The 27,859-nt window shown below is 34.6% G+C and overlaps 3 protein-coding genes across 6 annotated transcripts; all 3 read left to right on the forward strand.

The window, feature by feature from the left end:
- The first annotated feature begins 2,291 nt into the window (after positions 1-2,291).
- On the forward strand, positions 2,292-11,897 carry LOC106665209 (cuticle protein CP14.6-like). Its single transcript, XM_014391469.2, has 3 exons — positions 2,292-2,360; positions 11,477-11,619; positions 11,675-11,897. The coding sequence occupies exons 1-3, from the start codon at positions 2,352-2,354 to the stop codon at positions 11,841-11,843; spliced, it is 321 nt and encodes a 106-aa protein (XP_014246955.1). The 5' UTR covers positions 2,292-2,351; the 3' UTR covers positions 11,844-11,897.
- Positions 11,898-12,008: 111 nt separating this feature from the next.
- On the forward strand, positions 12,009-17,731 carry LOC106665189 (popeye domain-containing protein 3-like). Of its 2 annotated transcripts, none has more exons than XM_014391443.2 (8): positions 12,009-12,217; positions 12,369-12,478; positions 14,530-14,667; positions 14,740-14,921; positions 14,978-15,214; positions 15,526-15,678; positions 15,738-15,888; positions 17,510-17,731. In XM_014391443.2, exons 2-8 carry the CDS (start codon positions 12,370-12,372, stop codon positions 17,692-17,694), a joined length of 1,155 nt encoding a protein of 384 aa, XP_014246929.1. In that variant the 5' UTR covers positions 12,009-12,217; position 12,369; the 3' UTR covers positions 17,695-17,731. The 2 variants fall into 2 exon arrangements, with proteins under 2 accessions (XP_014246929.1, XP_014246930.1); XM_014391444.2 differs by lacking the exon at positions 17,510-17,731 and adding an exon at positions 15,960-16,019.
- A 178-nt stretch (positions 17,732-17,909) lies between these two features.
- LOC106665310 (blood vessel epicardial substance-like) lies at positions 17,910-27,113 on the forward strand. 3 transcript variants are annotated; one of them, XM_024226758.1, is made up of 9 exons: positions 17,910-18,093; positions 18,172-18,256; positions 18,357-18,464; positions 20,163-20,419; positions 20,474-20,800; positions 20,911-21,019; positions 21,085-21,196; positions 24,730-24,954; positions 26,668-27,113. In XM_024226758.1, exons 4-9 carry the CDS (start codon positions 20,214-20,216, stop codon positions 26,856-26,858), a joined length of 1,170 nt encoding a protein of 389 aa, XP_024082526.1. In that variant the 5' UTR covers positions 17,910-18,093; positions 18,172-18,256; positions 18,357-18,464; positions 20,163-20,213; the 3' UTR covers positions 26,859-27,113. The 3 variants fall into 3 exon arrangements, with proteins under 3 accessions (XP_024082526.1, XP_014247127.1, XP_014247128.1); XM_014391641.2 differs by having other exon boundaries at positions 17,910-18,256; XM_014391642.2 differs by lacking the exon at positions 24,730-24,954 and having other exon boundaries at positions 17,910-18,256.
- Positions 27,114-27,859: the final 746 nt, after the last annotated feature.

Consider the following 27,859-nt stretch of genomic DNA (forward strand, 5'->3'; position numbering starts at 1 on the left):
TCCGTAGATCCTCCTAAAAAACTTCAGGTGTCCAGCAGATCGATAACCCAGCTCATCATTGATATTTTCTATTATAACACAATTATTATAAAATTTTAATTCCTATTTAGTTCTTTTATAGCAATGCAAAGTTTAAGTATAAAAATAAACGTGTTTTAACTTTTATTAACAAAATATGTATGAAATTTGAACATACCATCATCAAATCATTACACATTGCCCATAAAATAAACCGACCACCTGGTTTTTGCACGAAAAAATAGCCAAATTTGGAAATACACACATTTTTGTTTTCATCTCGCAACAGCAGAGGTCATATAAACCCTCAGGGTGCCGGTATTTTTGAAAAAAAAAAACCATTTATAAGTATGTCGGATTTGATTGTATTGAAGGGCCGCTGGATTCGAACCTGGGACCTTTACTTTACAGTGATGAGCCTCAACCGTTGGGGCCGCCGACGCCCCCTGAAATACACATATTCCCATTCTTTTAAGTCACAGACCTGCGCTAGGTCTCATTTTATAGAAAATTTTACGATAAACATCCGTAAATTCAAAAATTCAGGAACATGTCAATTTTTGCACTTTTTACGAACACTTCAAATTGAGCTGTGGTGCCGGGAAATCGTCCTGGAGAGGCGTCTATAGCAATAGATTGGAAAGTTTGATATGCTTTCAGTTGCTCACCTTCCGCTTTGCCCGATTTCTCAAGTGTTTTCGAGTTATTTAAGATTTTTTGGGGAAAAACGTGATTGTTTACGTGCTCATGGATAAAACCGATCAATCTCTCTCCCGATTTTACCATACATAAACCTAGACAACCGAGACACTCCAGTTCCTGGTATCTCTCTAACAGGGGCACAACGAAAGGGTCGATGTTCGATGGATGACCTGTCACGGACAGCTGAATCCGCGCATCCCAGCATCCTAGTATCCTACACCTGCATCCTAGCATTGTCATCACCTTATTTGTTTAACAAAATAGTTACACTTGTATATAACTCCTCCACCCTTAGAGAGAGCTTCCCTGGAAGCTCGTGGAAGAGAAAAATATACAGGGTGTGCTTATTTTGTTTTAAACTGCGATCTGTTACTGACTCTCTGCTTTATATGTATTCTGTGTCGATGTCCTAAAATGTCAGTCAAAACCTCAGGATATCAAATACAGAATAGATAAAAGGCATTGAATACATTCGTATACAAACTTATAAGTCAGATTACATTCACTCCCCCAGAGGACTCAACATTCCCTCAGGGGGTGATTGAACCAACTCCATTCTCGCTAATAAGTCACTTTTATTCTCCAGACGCCACACAGATCTCCAGATCTCACCCCAGTACACTCGATATTCCTCGGAACGGAGGTAAACAACCCCTTTCTTTCATTCTAATAAATTATATTATTTTCTATAAATTGGCATAAACACAACACCTGATACAAACAACAAATATCTGTTCACATTCATCCCCCAGAGCAGATGGAATGTCCATGAGAAGATTTGTTTAATGGAATAATGGATCTTCCGGAACTCCAATTTAATTACAGGCAATCCTCATATTAAAAAATATACCATATTTATCAGAAAGTACAAAAATTGTTTAAAAGAAAGTAGAAAAGACGCCTAATTCATGTTTACTATACGACAACTCTGGCTATTACTCATAACGTAAAGTGAAAAAAAATCCAAAAAATCGCACAGGCCTCAGTATAAAATTTCACGTTTTTTCTTACCAAATTTTTATAATATATGTGTGTTGGTTAGTGACCGTTAATCGATAATTATTCAGAAATTGTGAGATNTTTTTTTCAAAAATCTGAATACTTCTACTATGATTTTCACAGTTTTTTCATGTTGAAACAATTCAGCATATAATTGAGAATTCGTGGGTAAAAGGCGTTTAATAATACGTGAAAAATTGTAAGCCTAACTAGAAATCGTTGTCAAGCGTCAGACGTGTTCGGCTCAAAGGACAAATCTTGGTCATATCCACCATAATTGGTAAACCGTGAAAGGATAAACCGACGCACTCCCCTGGCGATACGTGATCCGACTCCAGATACCGATCGTCGTCTTCCTTATTATTTCCGGCATTTCTGCATTTTGGAACAAGCGCTCTGTTTGCAAAACGCATACTTTCCGCCTTAAACACCACAAAACCCGCTATTTTTTAAATATGAAAATCATAATATTCGCCAGACGCCGGTGAGTCCTCGGAGAAGGACGAAGGATTGAAAAGTGGGGAAAGCCACGAATCCTCTCTTAACGCTTTTCGCATAAAACGAGGCGAATGGAAAAACGGGAGGTCATTAGTCACCTCGTCTGACGACTCCTCGTCTTCAATTCAAACAAAATGAACACGGTAAGTCTTTCAAGGGTTAAAAGTAATTTGTAATTATTCTCAGCTCTGACAATGACAATAGTCGACCTCTCAAGGCTAAACTTAACGAAATTACAGGGCGAGTTAGCGGCAAAATTCCCATTGTCAATTTCTTATTTAAAAGGCACGGTTTGACAATGGAGTGTTGATTAATCCAACCACCCACCGCTCGACTAGACTCGGCAAACAATTATTGTACGACACGTACAATACGCCAGATCGATTCGATGAAATTCATAAAGCGATCCGGATTAGAAAGATAATCCAACAATAAATAATACAATATAACAATAAATGTCTGTATAATAATTCACCATCTTCACTAGTGGTTTTGAGACGTTGTTGAGTTTGAAGAATAGATTTTCTACTGGACTCGGACGAACCCACCGCTCTTTCAGACAACACAACCATGTAGACCAGTGGTTCCCAAACTATTTTGACCCATGGACCCCTTTTTATAGTCAAACCTTGCCCCTGGACCACCAAGTGAAAAAGCTACACAAATCCATAGTATAAAAATTACAATTTTTTTTTTTACTTCATTTATTTGTGTCTACAACTGTACGTGTATTATATACAACCAGCAGATTGGATTTCAGATTACAGTCAGCCCTCCTATAACACGGTGAGTGCGTACCGCGTTATATGGAAACCGCGCTATAAGAAACTCGGAATTAGTACAAATCACATCATTCGTACCGCGTTATATGGAGACCAATAAATACAAAAGACAAGATAAATTATGAATTATTTTTATTGAATTGAAGAGTTCATATAAGGATTGATAAAAAAAAAATGAAACAAAAACTAAACTAAAAGACTGTTTTCCAACAAAAACAAGAAAGACTTTTGTAAAATTATTTATTTTTCAACACTCATCCTTGCTGTCAGATATGAGTCGCCTAACTCGTCTTCTTTTAATGGGCAAAATGTCTTCCTCACTTGGTTCTTCTTCACATTGGTTTTCGATCGTAGCTTTTTTTTCTAACTCCACTTATAGGGAGCTCTCTATAGGGAGCTAAGCAATTTCTTAACTCTCTTTTAAACTTTGCACTGCGCACCGTTGAACGATCAGTTTGAATGAAATGAAGTTGTAATTCTTTAGCCAAATTTAGCCCTTTTTTCACATCTTGTAAATCGAGATTAGAAAGACTTGGTCACCAACAAAACATATGTACTGTGAAAGATCTCTGAGATGACTGAAACACACGGCTATGAGATAAGCTAGCATGTTTATATAAACATATTGTTTATGTATCTCGGCTGTGCTTTTGCGTGGAAAATAAAACTTACATTAAAACCTCTTACAATATTTAGTTACTAGAGTCATTCATAGGCTGTGTGGAAGGGACATGGGATTCTGTTAAACGGAAACCGCGCTGTAAGAGTACCGCGTTATGGGAGGGCGTCGCAATTTCAGCTCCGCGTTCTGAGAGTACCGCGTTATAGGAGGGTTGACTGTATATGTTTGGCATTATGGGCGTTATAGAGAAAGCTACCTATTGGCAGCCGCTCTGGATTAACGAAATGATATTAATCATTTAAGAAGTCTCTTATCCATATTCTTTTCAGACGTTTACTTGGTAATTGTGGGGAATGGAGTAATCGTATTTGTGTGTTGGTGTGATTTTGTAATTTACTATCAAAACTGTAATATGTTTTGATGGATGACAAAACTGTTGGGATTTGAAGATCTCTGTGAACTTTTTTGTGTTTATTGCTTACATAAAAAGGGGCAGAAACAATTAGTCATCAAATTTTGGATTGAAAACTTTGTAATCTTTGAATATTGGAACACTTCGCCGATTCATACACTTGGCACCCGTACATCCAAATAGGTTTGAGTAGGTATGTGTATGTCGAAAGTTTTGATTTTAATGGTAATTTTGATTGGTGGTTCAATAGGCAATAAAGCATTTTAAATCGTTATGTCGAAAGTTTTGATTTTAATGGTAATTTTGATTGTCGGTAGAGTAGGTAATAAAGAATTTTAAATCGTTTGTTCAGTGTCTGTTTTTTTAATCGTGTGTGTGGATTCCATGTTAGTCTTCTATCTAATAGTCCTAAATAGTTAACTATGTCGGATTGAGGAACAGGTTCAGTGCATAAGTATATGTACAAGTCTCACGATGGAGTGTAAAGGTGATATGTTGTGACTTTGAGGGATTAAACTTTATTTTCCAAAGGTTGCTCCATTTTTCAATTGTTGATCTGTAACATGAGTGAAGCTTGTGTAGAAGAGAGATGGCTTGTTAATATGGTGTCATCTGCGTATGTGGCGGTGAGTGCATTCTCATTTGTGGGCATATCAGGAGTAAAAATTGTGTACAACAGCGGAGCGAGTATTGACCCTTGTGGCACACCTGCAAGCACTTCTTCCATCCCAGAAGTCTCCGTATCCTGGTTTACTGCGAAAAATCTCTCTTTAAGGTATGATTGTATAATCAGATAATAGGCCTGGGGTAAAAATAATTTTAATTTGTATAATAATCCCTCATGCCATTCTTTGTCGAAGGCCTGAGAAACATCTGCACTCCAGTCGCGTACAGTTTCTGCTGGAGACACGAAGTAATGAAATCAGTCACTCTGTGAAGTTGATGAGTGGTGGAATGATGGGTTCGAAAGCCAAATTGTTGTTCGAAAGATGTTGTTCGAAGTAGCAATAGAGATAATTCTTTTGTAAATTAATTTTTCGAATAATTTAAAAGGAACGGGTAACAAACTAAATAGGACGATAAGACGATGGGGAGCTTAAATTTTTATGGGGCTTTGGGATCATTTTAATGTAAGAAAGTTTCCATTGTATGGGGAAGTGTGTAGTCCTCAAAATTGCGTTAAATAAAGAAGTCAAAAAGACGACTGCTTTTTTGGGAAGTTCTTGAAGAACTTCAGCTGTTATCAAATCATGACCAGGTGATTTTTTTGTAGGAAGCTGTCGTATTTCTTGTGACACTTGTTTTGGAGTTATTGATTTAGGTGGCAGATCTAGGGGCATAGGTATTACAAGTGAATCTGATATAAATTTATCGTGTTCAGTATTCATTATGTTATGAGGTTTGAATACCTCGGAGAGATGTTTCGCAAATGTTTTGGACTTTTCTTTATCGGAAACGATCCAAGTTCCATCATCATTCCTGAGAGGAGTTGAGACAACGCTATGACGCAGGATACGTTTAAAAATTACAAATTAAAAAAAATCTCATCATTCATGAATTCATTAAGTGATTAATTTTTTTTTAATTTCAATAAATACTTCTTCAACAAATTGTTGTTTTTTTTTTTTTTTTTTTTTATTACAAATTTTTAAAAAAAATTTGTTGAAGAAGTATTTATTGAAATTATAAGTTTTGTTTAAAACGAAATTTTAAAAAAATTAATGACTTGATGAATGTGATGAGATGTTTTGAGTGTATTTATGTCCGGCTCAATGTTTGTGAATAGCAACCGCAAATCCCAACGAACACCAATTTCTAGACTTCACCAATAGTGTACGGTTTTCCGAGCTTTGCAATTAATAAAGAAATGTTATTAGAAGCACGCAGTCCATCATCATCTCGCTTAGATGTTTTCCTTATGAGTTGTTGCAAGACGGTGTTTTCAAATATTTTTCTTTGACTATTTGAAGAAATGTTAAATCCTTACATTTTTTGTCCCTATGGATTTTTATTAAATGTTCCTTAAGCTTGGAAGGTTTCATTGAATCATTTGATATACTAAAGTACTATTTCCTGATAATGAAATAAAGCCATATTTCAAATATTCAACACAGTTAATTAAGGTTTTTAGTTGAGATAAAAAAGTCAATGGGACGAGCGGGATTCGAACCCACGATCTTCAATTCAAAAGGTGGGGTTGAGATGGGAAGTTGGTGTCCGAGTGGATCGAGGTCACGATAGCTCAAGTGGTAGAGCAGCGGCGTATCTAGCCGAAGGTCGTGGGTTCGAATCCCGCTCATGACACTGACTTTTTTATCTCAACTAAAAACCTTAATTAATTGAAAGATATTAATTGGTCAAGTCGTCTATAAGTTTTCTTTGTAGAGTAGGAAGTAAATTTGGTTAAAGCAAGAACTCATTGGAACCCCCTCCGTTTAGGGCTTGCATATCTTCTGATTCCTAACCCATCACAGTACAAGAAGAAATATCACAATGTGTAATTTTTATTAAGTGGTTGAATACATTGGTAAATTTAGCTCAGTAGAAATTGCAGTCGTTGAAATTTTAGTTCGATCGTTATCGGTAATCCTCGTCTGTCTATCCTCGCTGATTTGGTGATTTAGATGTATTTCAGCATTTCACCATCATTAGTGGTTATATTGTATCTTCTTTAAACAATTAAAAAGAGGGAGGTTGATATTTCAAATAATAAATTATTAAGTGCTAAAATTGATATTTTAGTCGTTTCCGATCACCCTGGTCCTCTATCCTCGCTGTACCTTCTGAGATGTATCAATTTTTGTTATATTATTAATAAAGTTAACGAAATATAAGTTGAACTATCATTAAAAATATGGTTTGATCTTTTAGACTCATGTCGCCATTTCGTTATATATCGATCTGTGAAATTTACATGTGTAAGTCCCTTTTTAGATGCTAATGACTTCAGACAGATCAAATCTGCAAGGATGGGTAAACTAGAATGGCTTGAATTTTTATATTTTTTTAGTTTGGTCGTTTCCGGTCATTTTGTACTGCCTATCCTCACGCTGGTGGTCTGTCAGGCGATAAGCTTTTCACCATCTTCAGGTTGGGTGCGTTTACCGTCTTAGGTAGGCCGTCCACTGGAGCCGTTTTCGGCCGAACTTGCTCGGCCGTTGCACGGCCGAATAGGGCCGGATGATCCAAAAGCGAAGAAACGAATGAGCACGCGTCCATTAGAACAAATTCGTTCGGTCGTGTTGGGCCGTGTACAGCCGAAGCACTTTCCGATCCAAATAAAGTTGGATTTTCCAGTCCTATTCGGCCGAATGGTTACTTCTACTTCAACTGTCAACTACGTGACATCAAACGCTCACCATTGTTTAACGCCTTTCTTTGCTTTTTGCTTACCTTTTCGTTTCGTTTTCATTTCGATGGATTGCGAAAAATTGATAAGTGCGGTTGAGGAGCGGGCTCTTAGGACATGCGTGATCCACTCTATCATCGGAGAGATGTCCAGCGTAAGCTGTGGTCAAGGATAGCTTTAGAAATGGAACTTCCAATATTTTTGTTTATTTCTTTCATTCCATTTGTATGTCATCTAAGAATTTTCAAGCAGCAACAAATCTTCTACATCCATTTGGGCTGTGTCGTGAACTGACGAAAATCGGCTACAGTAGACGACGGTGTTCGGCTATATTGCGTTTGGTCAAATAGTTCGGCTGTTGAACGGCCGTCGTAATTCGGTTCCAATGGACGAGCAGCCTTAATGTGCATTCTTAGATGCTAATAGCTTCTGACCAGACCAAATCGCCGAGAATAAGTAAAGGATAAAGAAAGTACTAGGATGGCTGGACCGCTTATATTGTTGAGGTCATTTTGGACTGTTTAACCCCGTTCTTAAGTTAGCCTTTTCTGTTAGCCTTTTCACCATCCTCAGAAGGTGGTCTGTAGGTTATCTAGCCTACACCAATAAAATATTTTATCTTTTTAAAGGTTATAATTGCTATAGACAGGGCGAACCAGCGAGTATAAACAGAATTGAAACGAGCACGTTGCTTCAGTGGTGGTTCTGTGCGATTTCCCGCCTTTATGTATTTTTTATAGGAGGTAACGACTTCCGACACATAAAATCAGCATGTGTATTCACACTCATCACTGGAGATAACTGAAAACCTAAACGTGCTGCGGCAGATCATAAGAGTGAGGCAGACCAAAATTGACAATTATGTTGCCTTCTGACCAAGTTAAAAATTTTTGGTCTGCCCATCCTCACCCTAATGATCTGTCAGATGCATTTAGGTATTCTGCCATCTTCAGCGGTGGGTCTGTGCGTTTTCCCGTCTTTATGTCTTACCGTTGTAAGGCATTGTAGTGGCCAACTGTAGTTACCACGTTACCGCCAGATGCCACTACCACTTATGGAATGTTCTCGCCCTCCACTCTGCAGCCAATCTGAGTAGAGCCCTTCCAAATATAAGCAGGCGCACTGCCCCACTGAAATCGGACTCGTCATCCTGACGAGGTCTCATCCAACACTAAAGGTCAACGACACCACACTCGTCGACACGACGAGGTCTCACTCATCACTAATCAACAACAGCAGACTCGTCAACCCGACGAACTCTCACAAATCACTAATGGAACATCGTCGACGACAGCAAGGGTACTCGCAGCAATAGCCTGATTAGACAGACTATAAATGCCAACTGCTGCCCTTCGGCGCGAGTCCCTTCGGCCACTGTGGACTGTGGAGTCAATCGACTCACGGCCCCCGGACCTCAGCCAACGGTTTACTCGGTAACAGACCACCACCAACTGTACCACTAACGATCCATCGTCTCGATGCTACGAAACAACACCGTCCCTTTTCAGGGCCACAAAACTCCGTCACTAAAAGCATAAAACCTTGCATTCTCTTCGTAAATAATAAAATATTAATCCGGTATTGTTTCAATACGCTCCGTTGTCGCATGAAATTTTTCTAATAAACTTGAAAGGTACCAACTCGGTCAAATCTTGTTAAAATTGCAGCCCTGCATTCGAACCCGACATACTTACAAATTGGCTTTAACTCCGGCACCCAAGGGTTGAAATGACCTCTGCCGTTGCGAACCATCGTAAAAACAGTTGCGATTTATCTAATCTAGGGATGCGTTATTCTCTTCTTCCGTTTTCGCCTTGTCGGCGAGGATCCGGTTAACAGAAGTACAGAACCCGGGTCACGTATGCGTGCAGATCGCGGCGGGCCTACGTTATTACTTAGTTAAACCACCTTCGTATCACACACACGCATATAATAGTAGTTTCAGGATAAAAAAAGAAAGAGTTGTTAAAGGAAATGGAATTTTTACTATTGTAAAAAGCTATACGAAGGGAAGGCAAATTAAAATTCTTTTTCAAATAAAAAGAGATGTCTTACCATCGGTTCTTTTTATATATCCCCTCTTATGTACAATGATTTTAATTTTAAAACTAACTTCTTTTTCGGAAAAGTCTGTGCGTTCTGTTTAAGCACCAAACTCTAACATTTTAGCAATTTTTCAAACTCATTTTGTTGTCAAATAGAGGCCAAAAAATTTTCAATTTTTCAATACAATTTTCTCCAATTCTAGAGTTTGTTACGGCCTTTCATTAGTAAACTACGGATCTGTAGTTAGGGAATTTGAAAAATAATGATCCGTTATTATTATAATAATTAAACTTATTAACTGAGGCAGCAGCCTAAAGTTTTGTTCTTTTTGTGCTTATACATTTATTTCTCAGCTCCTGGATGTATTTTAAACATCTAGCTCCGTACAACTGTCTGCCTGTTGTTGATCTACTAAATTAAAACAGAATTGTTTCAAAAAATTGAACAGTTTTGCAGAAAAGTCGACCGAAAAGTAAAAAATATAATCGACGGTCAGGTTTTACTAGTTGCAGGATTACAAGTTCAACAACTTTCGGGAAAAAACGGGATAAATCTACTATTTAACGAAAAATATAAATTTTCGGGAGAAAAGATTATCTTATCCAACTCGACTTTTTCCAATTGCCATCCAATTTCGGTTTCACTTTGAAAGATAATATTTTTTTTAACAAGATTATATGTAAAAAACCCTTACGGATTGCTAGTTTATCAAGACAAGATACACCTGAGTACTTGATTCTCAACTTTCAAAATATTGTTTGAAACATTCCTAAAGCTAGGAAAATGCATATATAAAACTTTTTTTTTATTTTAATTTCCTGTTGTCCCATTTTTTTAAGCACTTTAGCCATGAAGTGGTTTTATTAGCCAGTTTTTAAATGCATATATAAAACATATTTTTTTACATTTTAATTCCCTATTGTCTCAGTAATTTTTTTAAGCATTGAAGTCATGGATATTTCAAGTGGTTTGATTATCCAGTTTTTAAATGCATATATAAAACATATTTTTATAGATTTTAATTCCCTATTATCTCAGTAATTTTTTTAAGCATTGAAGCCATAAATATGTCAAGTGGTTTTATTAGCCAGTTTTGAAATGCATATATAAAACATATTTTTATAAATTGTATTTTCCTGTTGTCTCATTTTTTAAGCATTGAAGCCATGGATATTTTAAGTGGTTTTATTATCCAGTTTTTAAATGCATATATAAAACATATTTTTATAAATTTTAATTCCCTGTTGTCTCACTAATTTTTTAAGCATTGTGGCCATGAATATGTCAAGTGGTTTTATTAGCCAGTTTTTAAATGCATATATAAAACATATTGTTTTTGTTTTTAATTTCTTGTTTCTCATTTTTTAAGCACTTTAGCCATGAAGTGGTTTTATCAGCCCATTTTAAAATGCATATATAAAAATATTTTTATACATTTTAATTCCCTGTTGTCTCAGTAATTTTTTTAAGCATTATGGCCATGAATATGTAAAGTGGTTTTATTAGCCAGTTTTTAAATGCACATATAAAACATATTTTTATAAATTGTAATTTCCTGTTGTCTCATTTTTTAAGCATAGAATGCCATGAATATGTCAAGTGGTTTTATTAGCCAGTTTTGAAATGCATATATAAAACATGTTTTTATAAATTTTAATTTCCTGTTGTCTCATTTTTAAGCACTTTAGCCATTAATATGTCAAGTGGTTTTATTAGCCAGTTTTGAAATGCATATATAAAACATATTTTTATAAATTGTAATTTCCTGTTGTCTCACTAATTTTTTAAGCATAGAATGCCATGAATATGTCAAGTGGTTTTATTAGCCAGTTTTTAAATGCATATATAAAACATATTTTTATAAATTTTTAATTTCCTGTTGTCTCACTAATTTTTTTAAGCACTTTAGCCATGAAGAACTCTTGTCAACATCGGTTGACCTGAACTAACTGATAATTTTTCCAACAAATCATATTATGTATTTTGAGTTATGTTTATCAAAGTTGTCGTACTATATGCCAGATGTTTTAAATTACAATTTTTTGTAGATAATTGCTATCGCACTTTTGACTGTGTCTGCAACTGCACAATTTGAACAAGCATATCCACAATTATTCGTTGTGAATGTCCAACCTTCTCAGTTGATATCAAGAACGGAAGTGAGGGACGATGCCGGCCAATTTGCTCTCAGGTAAGGCATGTTGAAAAGAAATAAATAAAATTTGTGATAAATTTAATAATTTCAGTTACCGCACAGCAGACGGAACTGTCGTTAATGAACAAGGCTTGCTGAAGTCAGTTGGAGCCGGTAACCAAGTTTTGGTGAAACAAGGGTCTTTTGCATTTCTCACTCCAGAAGGCATTCCAGTTCAGCTCAAATATATCGCTGATGAAAATGGATTTCAGCTGGTTTAAAACCACCTGTCTAGAGATTCAGCTATATTGAGATATATAAAAATAAATATCATTGTGCGAATCTTATTATTTTTTAAAACCTATCAATTTTGAACAATCTCTAATTAAACGCTATTATTTTTAAAACATATTTTTGTGCCAGTTTTTCTTTTTTAAGTCACAAGTAAAATAGTTTAGATGTAGCAGAGTATATTCACCTGCTATCTGTTGGTAGAAAGCTGGGATTCAAGGGTGGGTCCTTTGATCAATAACATGTGAAGAAGGGCAATGTGAAGTTTCCCTGGTTTCTGTTGATGTTTCCCCGTCCCATAACTACTACTGCAGACCTGCTGACAATAATTAACACTTTAAGATAGTAAATAAATGTGACACAGGTGAGTTGAATTTATGGATCCTGATCGAGAATGGCGTATAACGCAAACAGTGTCCAGTCATAAGGCCTAACATCACAGCGTACATTTGTACAAAATTGTTTCTGTATCATATCACGTATCATATGTATATAATAATCAGGCTTAATTCTAGGATGGGAGAGGGTCTCCATGATAGGGGGGCAACAATCTTGCAGATCCTCCCAATTTTTAATATTACATGGGAAGAAGGGCCTTTCAATTATACCACATATTTAGGAATAGGTGAGTACATTTTCAAATATAAATAGGGAGTTTAATCAATTCATCCTACTCTGCATAGTCTCACCAATTTGGTCTGTTAGATAAGTGTCAGCACTTTGATATATTAAGTTCATTTTACCTAAATTTCAAGATTTTAAGTACGATCACTAGTGCTAACAAAATTGCCATATAAACATAATTAAGAAGAGCATAAGGGAGGGAGGGAGAGAGAGAGAGAGAGAGAGAGAGAGAAAAAGAGGGTGAGAAAGTGAGAGATAGATTGATAGATAGAAAGCTAGATAGGGAGATAGATATAAAGATATACGTAGATAGAAATGGGGAAAGAGAGAGAGAGAGAAAAAGGGTGAGAGAGAGAGATAAAAATAGCTAGAGATGGGGAGGGAGAGATAGATACATAGATAAATATAGATAGATAGAGAGAGCAAGAGGGTGAGAGAGAGATAAAAATAGCTAGAGATGGGGAGGAAGAGATAGATAGATAGATAAAGATAGATAGATAGATAGATAGATAGATAGAGAGAGAGAGAGAGAGAGAGAGTGTGTGAGAGAGAGATAAAAATAGCTAGAGATGGGGAGGGAGAGATAGATAGATAGATAAAGATAGATAGATAGATAGAGAGAGAGAAAGAGAGAGAGAAAGAGGGTGAGAGAGAGATAAAAATAGCTAGAGATGGGGAGGAAGAGATAGATAGATAGATAAAGATAGATAGATAGATAGATAGATANGAGTAAAAGTAATTTATTAGCGAGAGTGGAGAGGGTTCAACCCGCCACGAGGAATATCAAGTACTCTGAGGTGAGTGTATGACGTCTGGAGAGTAAAAGTAATTTATTAGTGTGAAAGGAAGGGGTTGCTTATAACCCCGCCATGAGGAATGTGAAGTACTCTGGGGTGAGTGTATGATGTCTGAAGAGTAAAAGTAATTTATTAGCGTGAAAGGAAGGGGTTGCTTATAACCTCCCCCAGAGTACTCTATATTCGATATGTATTGTATGTTTTGTTTCTATTCTGTATTTGACAACCTAAGGTACAAATGAGAGACTAGCATTCTAGAATATCAATGTAGTATATATCTGAAATCAGAGAGTCACTAACCAGATCGAGACGCTCAAATGGCTGCAGTGTAAAACAAAATATGCGCGAAAGAAAAGAAAAAGAAGGAAAACACGCAGAGGGCCGGCGACAACCTCAGCTGTTTGTCAGCCCATAAACTTCCCACTTATATATATAAAGGGAGAGTGAGGCTGGTAGGATGAACGATAACTAGAAAGCCAAGTTTTTTGTTTTATTTTTGTTACAGCTCTGTTTTTGAACTTGCTTTAATGAGAAATGAAACTCAAAAAATTTTACAACCACAATAACACTAAATATAATCTATGTATTTATTTTATATAACTATATTTGGTGATACTTCTGACAGAATCAATTAGTATGCTTTGAAACTTCAAAGGATTGCCATTTACTATAATAATAATAAAATTTAAAAAAATTTTGGTTGGATATATAACATTGTGATCGATTCAAAGTACATTTTATATAATAAAACAATATATGTTGTTCCTAACCATCCCTATAATATGAATAATAAAAAAACAGGAGCGTTGGTGGCCGCAACAGTTTTGGCATTGACACGGCACTCATCACTGTAAAGTAAAAGTTCCACGTTCAAATCCAACGGCCTGCATTTGAACCCGACATACTTACAAATGTTTTTGTTTTTTTCAAAAATACCAGCACCCTGAGTGTTGAAAGTAGCAATAATAAAAAACACGTACAAAAACACAAGACTTCAAATAAATTATTTTTTTAAATATTTAAGAGTAAATGTCCTTTAACAATTAAGCAAATGCTACACACAAAATAAATAAATAAATTTAATTAGACAGTAGAGTTAATAACCATACTGAACAGCGTAAACAATTGCATTATACCCAAAGATGCTTTATGGAAAAGATATACAATCCTATATTAACACATAAATATTATTGCATTTATTTTGGTTTTATAAAATAGTACAAGTGAATTAATAAATTTGATTGAATCATTACAGGTAGTTTAGGTTGGTGTGACACATGGAGGAATCCACAACACCTTATATTCCAGCTGGCGAACGCATGTTTTTTCATCTCATACCTTACTCCTTCAACTAAAAAGGGAATCATTTTTATGCATGCAGTATTAGTATTAGGTGATTCTAAAAAAAGACAAGCATGTAATATTATTAAGTTTAATGAAATTTTAACAGAAATATTTGTCTTAGGGTTTTTTATATTCTCCACCTGGGCTTGGGTTATTGTATGCGCTCCTGACATATTTTTCTGGAGTCTGTGTTACACTTTTATAAACATATGCCAATTAGTCTTTCTTTTGTACCAATTAAGGCCAGTGAAATTTGACCCCGAGTTGGAAGAAGCATATCACACGTTGTTTGTGCCATTTAAGGTAGAGTCAGCGGCCGAAAGATTTTTGAAGTTATTTAACATAAGAATTGTCTCTAGGTTTCAAGGATCCAATTCAAAAAGCTGATAAGCAACGACATGGCTCAAATTATGTCTCTGCACGCTGGCGAGGCTTACGCATTACAAAACTTAACAAGGACTGATAGACTGGGCCTGCTCCTATCCGGGAAATTAAACGTTCTATGTGATAGCCACTTTCTGCATCCGATACTTGCGTGCGAATTTTTAGACTCGCCCGAGTTCGAGAGCAGAGCAAATATGGACGATAAATTTAAGGTGACAAAACAAATACTATTTTTAACAAGGACAACATCATGATAAGAAATAAAATTAACATCAACTCGTCGGAAGACACATTAGCACGGAATGTAGACTTGCATGCAAACTTCCTGTCATGCACACCTAATTTACCAAACGCAACTCTCCACTGATATGGAAATTCAGCAAAATCAATTCAACACAACGGCCTATTGCGAAACAACTTTATCACACCACAATATTACTTTAATAAAAATAAACAACCTCACCTAATTAATTTTAAAAAATACATAATTAGACAATATATAATATATTAAAATATTTCTTAGGTTTCAATTGTAGCAGCTACTTCATGCAGGTACCTTTACTGGCAGAGAACCTCGTTAGAATATTTATTCGTCAAGGAGACATACTTGGCAACTGTGATGTCAACTTTAATAGCAAGAGATATAACGACAAAGCTGTACGCAATGAATAACAAGGTGAAGTTATTGAATATTCTGAAAAAACATCCAGTCATTGACAACTCATATATTTACAGATTGTTACAGAAAAAGGGTACCACCTTGATATAAGGCTTCCGAGTATCACATCATCGCTAACAAGCACTGATCACAAAAGCCCAACATTGAAAGCTTTAAAAAAGCATACATCGGTATTGTCGGGCTCACAGCCGAATTCGCCTGAATCGGGTAATTTAAAAATTTGGAATATTGTAAACGTGTTAAGTTAGTCTAATGGATTTCCCAAACTTTATGAATAGTTAATGCCATTGAAATCAAGGTTGAAAAAAATGGGCTCAAATAAAGTGCAATCCATACGAGAAAAAAATCCCTCGGCGACTCAGGACTCTCAGATTTGATGTTTAAAAAAGGATGAAAAAAAAATGTTTAGTATAAAACTTTTTAGACCAATTTGTTTTAAAATTAAAATTGATTTCGAGGATATAAATGTTCAGAAATTGAAGGTCAGTACAAGGTAAAATTTTGTTGCACGATGCTGAGTATTTTAGCAAACTTATTAAGACTTGGCTTCTTGCAATGGAAATCACACATATGCTCAATTAATTTAGAGAAATTCTATGAAAAAATGAAATACACACACTAAATTATAAAATTTAAGTGCACCATTAAAACTAAACAGTTATAACTTAAGCAACCCAAGCACTTTTTCAATTTATAAATTATAAGGCATGTCCAGTATAAAAACTGCACTGGCATTTAATAATTTCATACTTTTATTTTTTTATTTTATTTTTTTTTTAATGTCCATCTTAGATTCACATACAAACATTCTTACTCAACAATTTGGCTTCCAACCCCGTCATTTCATATCCAAGTCTTGATACCATTCGCTTCAAGAAAATTGGTTGGAGTATTGCTCGGGTGAGTTCCTAGATACAGCTCAGGCTTTTGATGGATTCCTTTATATATTTATTTGGTCCTGTTTAACTGAAGGCTTCTTCAGAGTGAAGTGTGGCCATGAATACTCAAATATCAGACTGGCATTCAAGAAGGAAGCATTGTCGGTGAAATCCTACATACCGTTTATGCTGCTGACTTCCCTACAGATTCCGTCTCTTCTAAACCGAATCCAATCCAAGCAATCTCCAACTTTAGTTTAGCAAAAGCTGAAAAGTGAAGGACAAGACCGGAAGAGGAAAAATGTTCCCAGTGTACATTGAAAAAACAATAATCAACAGACAACAAATAGATACCAATTTCCAGTTAGATACTTAAGCTATACCTAGGCAGCAAACTAATGCGGAACTCCACACAAGACTTAAAAGAACAACTCAACAGAAGATTGGACAACTATGAAGATTTCTAAGGCCAAATCCATCCTGGCACTAAACTAACCTTATACAAGATGTTACTGTGATCGTATTTAAAGTGGAAGAGTCGGGTTTAGCCAAGCCATCAATATCCTACTATGTCACTAACCTCACTATCCACAACAACCTCAACATTCTTTTTATCAACAAAACTGATTTCATCCCTCTTCCAAAGGTTTCCACCAAGTCCTCAATCCATCCTAACCTAAACAATGTTCAAGAAACAAACAAATCTCACACCTCATTCTCTCAAACTGAATGCCAGCATTAGCTGGTTTCTCTTAGCCAGTATCCTCTGGGTGCAGTGCTGGACGTAGTGTCTATGTTGTGACCATAACAAAAAAAGCCTCATACACACATATTTGTAATATGTATTTTGAATAGACAGTCTACAAATTAATTATTTATTGAAAAAAATACATATATATTTTTTCTTGCATTTATGTGGGGTAAGTTAATGTTTTTGTTTTTGTTTGCAGTCTACAGTAGCCGGGAGCAATTGTTTAAAGATAAGGTTCTTCCCGTTGTTCCTAATGGTAGAGTGGTTGAGTTGGTCCCGCTGAAGGAGATGCCATCTGCTGAAGAACTGGGCTCATCGGCTGAAGTTGAATCATGGCTTGAAACATCTTCTAAATATCACAGTTGTGAAATTGTGGATTCTTAAAGCAATGCTTTTTACATATTAAACATGTCTATAAATTGTATATAACATTATTATCTTTATAATATATCTTTATAATGATTTTTTAAATAAATTTTAAATTAAAATTTTGGTTTTTTGTATAATTTTTTCATCCCTCTCTTACCAAAACTCACTTAAAATTTACTGATGAAGTGAGTTTTTTTGAATTATTATACATCCAACATGCATTCAGGGTATGGAAAAAATGAAATGAATGTATAAAACAAATAAATTAACCAGTAAATCAGTATATCTCTCGTGAAAGAGGTATTTCTTGTAGAGGCAATAAATTCTGGTGATCGTAAGCAGATATTGATTTTTGTACACTTGGGAGGGGCAAGTTACATGTCTAAGCCGACCTATGTTATTATTCAACTCAAGGTGTATTGTCTCATTCTACTTGGTCTACATGCACCAAACAAAGTGAATTTGCATTTTTAAATGTGATTTTAATTTTAGTCGAATAATAAAGCAATGGTTTGCTCAGAAACAGACCGGATTAGTTCAGTTGTGATTTGAAGGTTTCCATACATACAAACATCAGGTTAATAGGAAATTTAATCAAATTAAATTTGAAGATTGTGTGGATTTAAAGAGTTAAACTGTGTTCTTATATAGTGAACTCAAGCTATTTCACATTTCAGATGTCGTTTTGAATGATTATAAGGGGTGAAGTGAATACACCAAAAATGGACATATTATAACATTGTTTGTAATATTGGCAAATAAAATGTTTTATAACTGGATATGAGGTAAGTTTTATTATGTTATTCATAGAAATAATACTTGTCCAAACATCAAGTTGAACGATAATGCTGATTAATGCTCTGAAGAAGCTGTTAAAGTATCTTCAGTATGTCTTAATTTATCTAAAACAATGCTAGTATAGACAAAAATTGTTTTATTAATATTAAATATATCTTAGCTGGGAAAAAAATATAAAATTGGTTCTTATAAAACTGGTTTTTATAAACGGTGAAGATAAACACTCAAAAAATTGTTACCAGCACAAAACATTACTTAAGACCTTATTTTTTAAAATATAATTTAAACATTAACCTTAAATGTGTGGTGATTAGTGACCGTTAATCGATAACGGTATTCAGAAATCGTGAGATGTGGTCTGGTGTGATGTAGGTTTCAGAAAAACATTTTCTTTATTGTGCCAACGTTTCGATCTTTATTAAGATCATCATTGTAAATCCCAGGCCCTGAAGATGATCTCAATAAAGATCGAAACATTGGCACGATAAAGAAAATATTTTTCTGAAATCTACATCACACCAGACCGCATCTCACGATTTCTGAATAATTAACCTTCAATAAAAAATTAAAAAAAGATTAGACAATAAATGTTTAATATATTTCAAACATTAAATAAATTTTGTACTTACCTAGAATCATTTCAATATTGTGCAAATATTGAAATATTTTTCACAAATTAAAGTTATTTAGGTAAAAGTACTTATAGTACAATTAATTAAGATTTTTAGTTGAGATGAAAAAGTCAATGGCATGAGCAAGATTCGAACCCACAATCTTCGGCTTGATACGCCGCTGTTCTACCACTTGAGCTCTCGTGACCTCGATCCACTCGGACACTAACTTCCTTTTGAATTTTCCCTTCTTAGTACTTATAATATTATAATCAAATGAATTTCTATGTTAATCCTTAAAGATAACATTTCATTCACATTGTTTTTTTAATGTAAAATGTTATTTCAACTAGATTAAAAAAATGGTATTTTTTTAAATCGGATTTTAAACGGTGAATATAAACACTCAAGAATTGTTACCCACCCCAAAAAAAAATTACTTAAAAACTTACTTTATAAAATATTATTTAAACATTAACTTTAAATAACAAATTAAAAAAAGATTAAACGATAAATGTTCAATATATTTCAAACTTTAAATAAATTTTGTGCCTACCTAGAATCATTTCAATATTTTGCAAATATTGAAATATTTTTCACAAATTAAAGTTATTTAGGTAAAAGTATTTATTTTTAGATTTTTAGTTGCGATGAAAAAGTCAATGACATGAGCAAGATTCGAACCCACGATCTTCAGCTAGATATGCCGCTGCTCTACCACTTGAGCTATCGTTACCTCGATCCACTCGGACACTAACTTCCCATCTCACCCCCACCTTTTGAATTTTCCCTCCTTAGTACTTATAATATTATAATCATCTAAATATTGTGCAAATATTGAAATCTTTTTCCAAAATTAAAGTTATTTATGTAAAAGTTCATATAATATTATAATCAAATGAATTTCTATTTTAATAATTAAAGATAAAATATCAAGTGCCTAAACATTTTGAATTAACAGCTTCTTCAAAACTGCAAGAAAAACCCCTTTTTAAATAAATACAATTGAAACTAGAAAAAATCATACAATAAATAATTCTTGACCTATGAATTAAGATTTGCATGTAATTTCAGGATAGTTACTTGTAAGGGCTATGGGTGGGAGAAACAGAGTGCGAACGCACCATGGAGAATTGTAGTTTATCACTGGATAACTGTACGGATTTGTTCTTGGAGACAAACTCGACCTATGAATCCGATACATTCCTTCCGCAACAGATCTGTGGTGAATGGGAGCCCGCTCAACATAACCTCTTCCAGTTGTCAAACCTTTTCTTTGCTGCTGCTTTCCTAGTGCCAAGAAGCTACAAACAAGGGATAATCATTCTAAGGTAGGTGCAGTCGCTCTGTCCTGCCAAAAGACGTACAGTATATTTGTTTTCTAGGGCGTTGTTAAGTGCTGGATTTTTCGTTCAGGCCGTATGGTCTGGTGTACACGTATGCTCAGGTGACATCGTGATCTGGGCGACTGTGCTTGGTTTTCTCAACCTTTTGCACACAGTGGCCTTGTTCGTGCGGCTCATACCGCCCTCCCTCTCGCCCGAGCTGACGGAACTTTACACCAGAATGTTCAGCCCTCTCAAAGTGTCCAGGAAACACTTCAAAGAGCTTACAAAAGAGGCGAGTGTACTCATGCTCGATCCGGGTGATGCATATGCAGTTGAAGAAGTTACAAATGCAGACGACAGACTGTCCATACTTTTAAAGGGAAAGTGAGTTCTATTATTTAAGCAAGTATTTAAAGTAGTATTTGATTGAATATTTTAAATTTTACAATTTATTATATAACTGCTACACATTCTTGAAATAAATTCTGATTCAGGTTGAAAGTTACATGCGACAGTATACATCTTCATTACATATCATCATATCAGTTCATAGACTCACCGGAGTGGGAAGCTGGGCATGTTACCAGTGATGAACTGTTTCAGGTAAATATTCATAATTGATATATTCATTTTAAAAAATTAATAAATAATTATTTTTTCACCATCAGGTGACAATAACTGCTGAAGAGGAGAGTTTATATCTCTGCTGGCCTAAACTGAAACTAGCCAGAGTACTGCGGCACAGGCCAACATTAAAAATAATTTTATCTAATTTGATAGGTATCAGTAGCACTCACATATATTTATATTTATTTTAATCACTAGTGAAAATACATAGAAGCTTTAAATTAAATAGATACGCTAGAAAAAAAAAAAAAAAAAACATTGCTCATTAGTCATTACTGTTCTTTCCATTTCTGGACTAAAAAATAGGAAACATGAGCAGAAAACCAATATACAACTAAAATATAATTATCAAATAATTTCCACACACACAAAAAAAATCCTACGCTCTTTTTATAGCATCAGACTAGAAATGTGTACAGTTTCGCAGGCTATTAATTGATCCATAACATAATTTTTCATGCAGTCACATAAATTTTAAAAGAATTGCTGTCTTGAAGATTGCTTGCTTTATTTGATCAACCAATACATTAGTTAATTAATCTATTGTGTCATTCAATTATAATATAATTTATTTGTTTTGAATGTAAAATGCATCGGTCGTTTAAAATATTGCCTTAGAATTTTGACGAGTTGTATCTTTTTCATTTGTGCCTCCAGGAATGGAATTGCATTGCTCAATTTATTCACTAATTTATGCAATAAGCAGATAGGTTAAATGAAAAAATATAACTAACCTATTAAGCATGAATGTTAGCCGCTCATCAATGATCATGTAATGTCATGAACTCGTTAGATGGCTTTATATGCACAGTCGGTCACTGTCAATGACACCTCTACCTTAATAAGGATTGGTAGGGAGAGTAAGGAAAGATCCTGGATAATGGAGTTGGAATTTGAGGTTCAAAGTCTGAGTGGAGAGTATTGTAACTAACGAAGAAAGGATTTTTGAATGGAGGGAAAGGATCCAGTTAAGGCCTAATTTTTTTAGTCGCTCCATGTAGTTCCAGTCTATAAGTCCATATTGGAGCAGGAAGTGCTGAATATCTTTTTGATGTATTGTAAATCTTGAACAGCACTCGATCTTAGCAATTATTTAGTTGTCGTGTATATGTATTTCAATTCTGCCCTTTTAAGTTGTGTATGTGGATTCCATTGTATGCCTATGTACAGTCCCAAGTATTTGACAGTGCAATTTGATTCACGTAAATGGGATGGATAGTTTGCTTTGAGAGAAAAGGACACACATTACAGAACTATCGCTTTTAGGTTAGGAGGTGGTCTCAGAGAGATCAAACCGCTAGAACTGGCCGCAGGTTTGCAGATAGGATTGCCGTATCGTCAACAAAGGTAAATGCAAGTATTGAGGAAAATCTGACATGTTTCTGAAAAGTAACGGACCTAGAATGCTCCCTTGAGGGGCACCTAAGATCGAAGAGGTAGAGGTTTAGTAGAGGTTAGATAGGGACGAATTTAAGTATGTACTAGAAATGAAGGATTTTAGTTTCAGCAATAGACCCTAGTTCCATTATTGTAGTTGTTCCTAGTTTTTAAAATAATTTTTTTACAGACCCATGTATGTTTGACAAGGGTTTTCTATATGACTGCCATTAAAAGTGTCATAGACGATGACACAGACAAATTTCAAATCATGTAAGAAATCAACCTGTGTTGAATGGCAAACTAATCTAGCACACTAAAATACTAAGCCGTAGTATACTCCAAAAAGACATCTAGAAACTGTTATTTTTCTTCTGAAATTTTTTTCCATTATTGTTAAGGCAGATTTCCCATCATACTGTTAACACCATCCAATAACAACAACCACTTTAATGGTTTGAAATTTATCAAAATATTGACTTACTGATAAATGATAAAAATAAAAGAATAGTAAGTAAAATTTAAAGTTTAAGAAGAAAAAGTGCTCACCTGATAAAGCGACCCCAGGGTGGCAGCCAGGCACTCCATTTGATTATGGTATCACCATTGCTCTATTTTAACAAATGTCCAGGGACATGGATAAAAACAATTTTTTATGAGGTCAAGGCACTATGAAAAAGTCCATACCAAATATTCCCAGAGCCCCTGATACCCAACCTACCACCACCTGGCCCAACCAACTGAGGCGACTGACATGGCTGGTTGTCATTTGTTCTTGCAGATAATTAATCTAGTGGGGAGGGGTGTATCACCCCGAATTAGTGCCTGGTTAAGATTCTTTCTACCATGGTAATAAAAGGGGCAAGCAAGAAAGACAGTGGAAACTTGGTCACATTCACATACCAGGGAGACAGTGACACCTGTTAGGTTAGGGTACCTATAGGTGATAAGGGAGACTATTGTGATTTAATTGGAGTCATATCTATGAGAAGAACAGTTTCTTAGAGCCATTCATTCTCATGAACAATGGTTTAGGCTGTATAGATGCATACCTTGTTTCTTTCTCTCTGCAGGACATTTCATTCTTCCATAACATTTTGCAAAAGCTATAATGTCACTTTGAATGGAACTCTGCTACTTACTGCTTCCTTAGTTAACACATCCACTTTGTTGCTGCCTTTGCACAAATTTTATAAACAATATTCCTTTATTTTCCTTGTCCATCAGTAGTGGTCTGATTTTGACATTCTGGGAGTCATACGAGTCACAGTTTCTTCTCACAATAAGACAGTTAGGCTAATCTTCCAGACATGTGCTCCGTAATGTAGCTCAAGGTCTCACATATTGCTACTCTCAAGTTTAAAATTTATAAAAACAACACATGCGCAGGAGGACAAATGAAAAGTGCGACTCTTTAGAATTGTTAGTTATAAAGATAAAAAGCACAAGTAGATAGGATAAATTGCATAACTTATTTATGTAAATTTGAGAAAGACAGCTATAACAAAGAAAATTAGATTCATTGGTGGGGTTGAGATGGGAGGTTAGTGTCACGAGCGGGATTTGAACCCACGACCTTCAGCTTGATACGCCGCTACTCTACCACCTGAGCTATCGTAACTTCGATCCACTCGAACACTAACTTCCCATCTCAACCCCACCTTTTGAATTTTCCCTCCTTTTTTTTTTCAAAAGGTGGGGTTGAGATGGGAAGTTAGTGCCCGGAGGGATCGAAGTCACGATAGCTCCAGTGGTAGAGTAGCGGCATATTTAGCCGAAGGTCGTGGGTTCGAATCCCGCTCGTGACACTGTCTTTATCTCAACTATAAAAACCTTAATTGAAAGAAAATTAGTTTCATTCTTCAAAATAGAACAAAATAATTTGAAAACTCAACACTTGTAATGCTTAATGTTTCCAAAATGAACAGATAATGCCATTTGCAAATAAAGTAGAATGCTTTAACAAAATTTAAAAAAAATCAAAAATCATATAAATATTGTGCTATTGTGGCTTTGCATGCATAACTAGATGCTTTTGCATTTCTATAATAATTTTATTTTTTACATTTTGAAAGTGTCGGCTTATCTTGACTTGTTTTAAAACTGACACATGCACAAGCTCACACTATATTGTTTTTGAATTGGAAAAAAAAACACTTTGTGAAGGACCCATATTGCAAAATAACTGTCCACACCTTTTATGTTCTATTCCTTTTGGGAAATGCTTCTTTTTTTAATTAAGAGACTATTAAAGCAAATCCAAACCTAATTGCACTTTAAATAATAATTAATATATTATTCCGCGATAGGTAAAGATATTACTCAGAAACTGTATTGGCTCAATGAAGCTGTTGGGTTAAGTGGCGCACTTGGTGGAAAAGACATGACTCCTACCGGTTGCGAACATTTCAGAAGAGTCATGTCTCGTTCATTGTCTGCTGATGCTGTTAACACTAGCACCAAAGGTCATGTCAAATCACTTGCATGGCGTAAGCAAGCAGGCGATAAATCGGATTCTTTAATTTTCTCAGACAGTAAGTTTGAACAAAATGAATTTAATATTAATTTGTTTTAAATGTCATCTGGAAAATAAAAATTGGCTAAGAGAATAAAAGTAAATTTTCTTCTAAAACAAGTTTAAAATATTTCAACATATAGAAATAAGCAACACAATGTTTTTTTTTGTTTTTATTATTATACTTTGTTTAGTCGTTTAGATCTAGTTTTATATTAGACTGTGAAGTAGCTTAAACGCAATCATTATGATTTTTTTAGACTAATAACTATTCTGGAACAAATTTCACTTGTCACAAATTTTAAACTTGTTTTATAGCCTTTTATTTCTGTATTTGACATTCACATCACATCAAACACACACACTTAAAACATGATATGATTCATTATGGTTTGTTAGAAGTAATAAGAGATTATTTTAGAATGCATGGGAAAACTGTATTCTAATGATGAATTTTTTCTTTTCTGTTTATACAAGTTTAATTGTTTTCTTTTGCACCCGTGAAATATTTTCTGCTTGAAAAATTGTAAAATCATTTTAAAAGTTAAGTAAGTATCTATGATTGATTTTTAACATCTGGTCAATATTGGTAATGTGTGTTTTCATTTCATATTTAAACAACAAGGAATGTCAAATTCAAAAATTAAGATGTTTTAATTAAATTTTGTACTTTTTGATAAATGATCTGTTATAATTTTTTTATTTTTTATTTATATCTAGTCAACAAGTGTGTAGTATTCTAAATTTAATAAAATTTATTTTTAAAATGTGCGTGAAAGTGTATGTGCGCGCGCGCACGCGCGCGCGTGTGTGTGTGTGTGTGTGTGTGAGAGAGAGAGAGAGAGAGAGAGAGAGAGAGAGAGAGAGAGAGAGAGAAGGTATCCATGAATATTGATGTTTTTACACAAGCTGAGAAAATGTGCGAGTGCGTTTAACTCTTTAATTGCCATGCAGGTGAAATGGTAATTCTTTTTCCATGTGACAATCATCTTTTTTAGGGAAGAATTTTTAAAAGGATCTTTTCATAATAATCTTTTATAAATGGTTAATCAACTCATACATTATATTTTTAAATCTGTCGTAATGATTTTATGAAAATTGCAAATAAAATAAATAAATAAATTACAAGTTTTTACATTTTTACAGACATTTAATTTTTTTTTTAACTTTTATGCAAAAAAAACTGGAACTGGTACAAGTTTCCTCATTTTATCTGCAGTGAAGAGTGTAAATAAGATTTTAAGTTGAGATAAAAAAGTCAGTGTCACGAGCGGGATCCGAACCCACGACCTTCGGCTTGATACGCCGCTACTTTACCACTTGAGCTATCTCAACATCGATCCACTCGGACACTAACTTCCCATCTCAACCCCACCTTTTGAATTTTCCCTCCTTTTTTTCAAAAGGTGGGGTTGAGATGCCCAAGGGGATTGAAGTCACAATAGCTCAAGTGGTAGAGTAACGGCATATCAAGCCGAAGGTCGTGGGTTCGGATCCCGCTCGTGACACTGACTTTTTTATCTCAACTTAAAACCTTAATTAATTGAATGATATTAATTGGTCAAGCAGACCACGAAAAATAGTGAATTTAGTGTAAATAAGCTTAATTTGACCAGAACTCATATAAATTGAGTGTGTAATAATTGTATATATATTACGTATAAAATAGTTCCAATGCAAACTTAGATTTACAAGTGGTCAGAGCTTCATTATTTGGAAATTTCATTTTTAGATGAATCACCACTAAATTTAACCCAGCACGAATGGTGGCAACCAGTTGTGGCAAATCAGTTCTTAGAGTCTTCGCCGTTTCCATCGGCGATACCTCCACCGATAAATCTGATGCCAGTCGCCCCACCAACACTGAAAAGAAGTAGCATAAAAAGGCCTAGGGAAGTGAAATTTGAAGAGAGCAACGTTTGACAATTGTTCGACCCCGATGAGACGCAACCTCTTCTTCTACCTGTAACATGAGCTTCCTTCCCTGAGAAATTTGCTAACTAGGTAACTTTAAACAAAAAAAACAATCTGTCTTGAGCAAATGGTTTCAGTTGAAAAAGAAAAATCGCCTATCAAATGGATGCACATTTGACAATTTTGCACGTACCATTTATTTTTGTCTTCCACTATTAAAGAATTTTCAGGAGAATAAATATGTGATGAAATCTTTGGAATTTATCCAATGTGTTATATTTTTTACTCGACAAAATACATGCTTTTTGTCACAAACATTTTTTTATTAATATAAACACGAACCTTCAAGTTTGTGAGAACTTCTTTATGAAGTAAAGTCAATGTGTTGGTGTTATTGTAGTGGTTTATAAGATGGTTAGATAGAGTGCCTTGGTGTTAAATTGAACAAAAGAAAAAAAATTATATCTTGTGTTTTTATAAAACAAACTTTAAGATTATTGTACAAGAAGGAACGAGTGTCATACAAAGTATTGAGCTCAACTGTACAATAACGTTCTCATAAAATGATATTACACTTTTGTTTTTTATTAACAATTTTACTTTTTATGCCCTCGTTCCAATGAAAGACCTAGAATTGCTTCAATGTTGTAACATCAATGAAAAAAATAATTTTAGTGTTTTTGCAACCTCGTGTTATTTAACATAAAGTTTCTATATTTCATTAAATGTATATATTATAAGACTGTAAAATCCTAAAGCTCTGAATTGATTTTTTTAATGTTCTAAGTGACAAATTGAGCATCTTTAGGTAATCACCTTTAGGATAATTAATCAATAATGACAAATTGTAAATAACATTTTTTTTAATGTGTGTACTATTCTTTGTGCTGTTTTCAACCATACAATTTCTATCGATCAAAGGATAATTTTATGAAAATCAGTCAACTTTTACCTATCGTTCTCAATTTATCGTTTAGAATTGTAACTATACCTGAAATTTCTTTAAATAT

Source organism: Cimex lectularius, unplaced genomic scaffold (genome assembly GCF_000648675.2).
Source record: "Cimex lectularius strain Harlan isolate CLEC.00 unplaced genomic scaffold, Clec_2.1 scaffold140, whole genome shotgun sequence".
Classification (NCBI taxonomy): Eukaryota; Metazoa; Arthropoda; class Insecta; order Hemiptera; family Cimicidae; genus Cimex; species Cimex lectularius.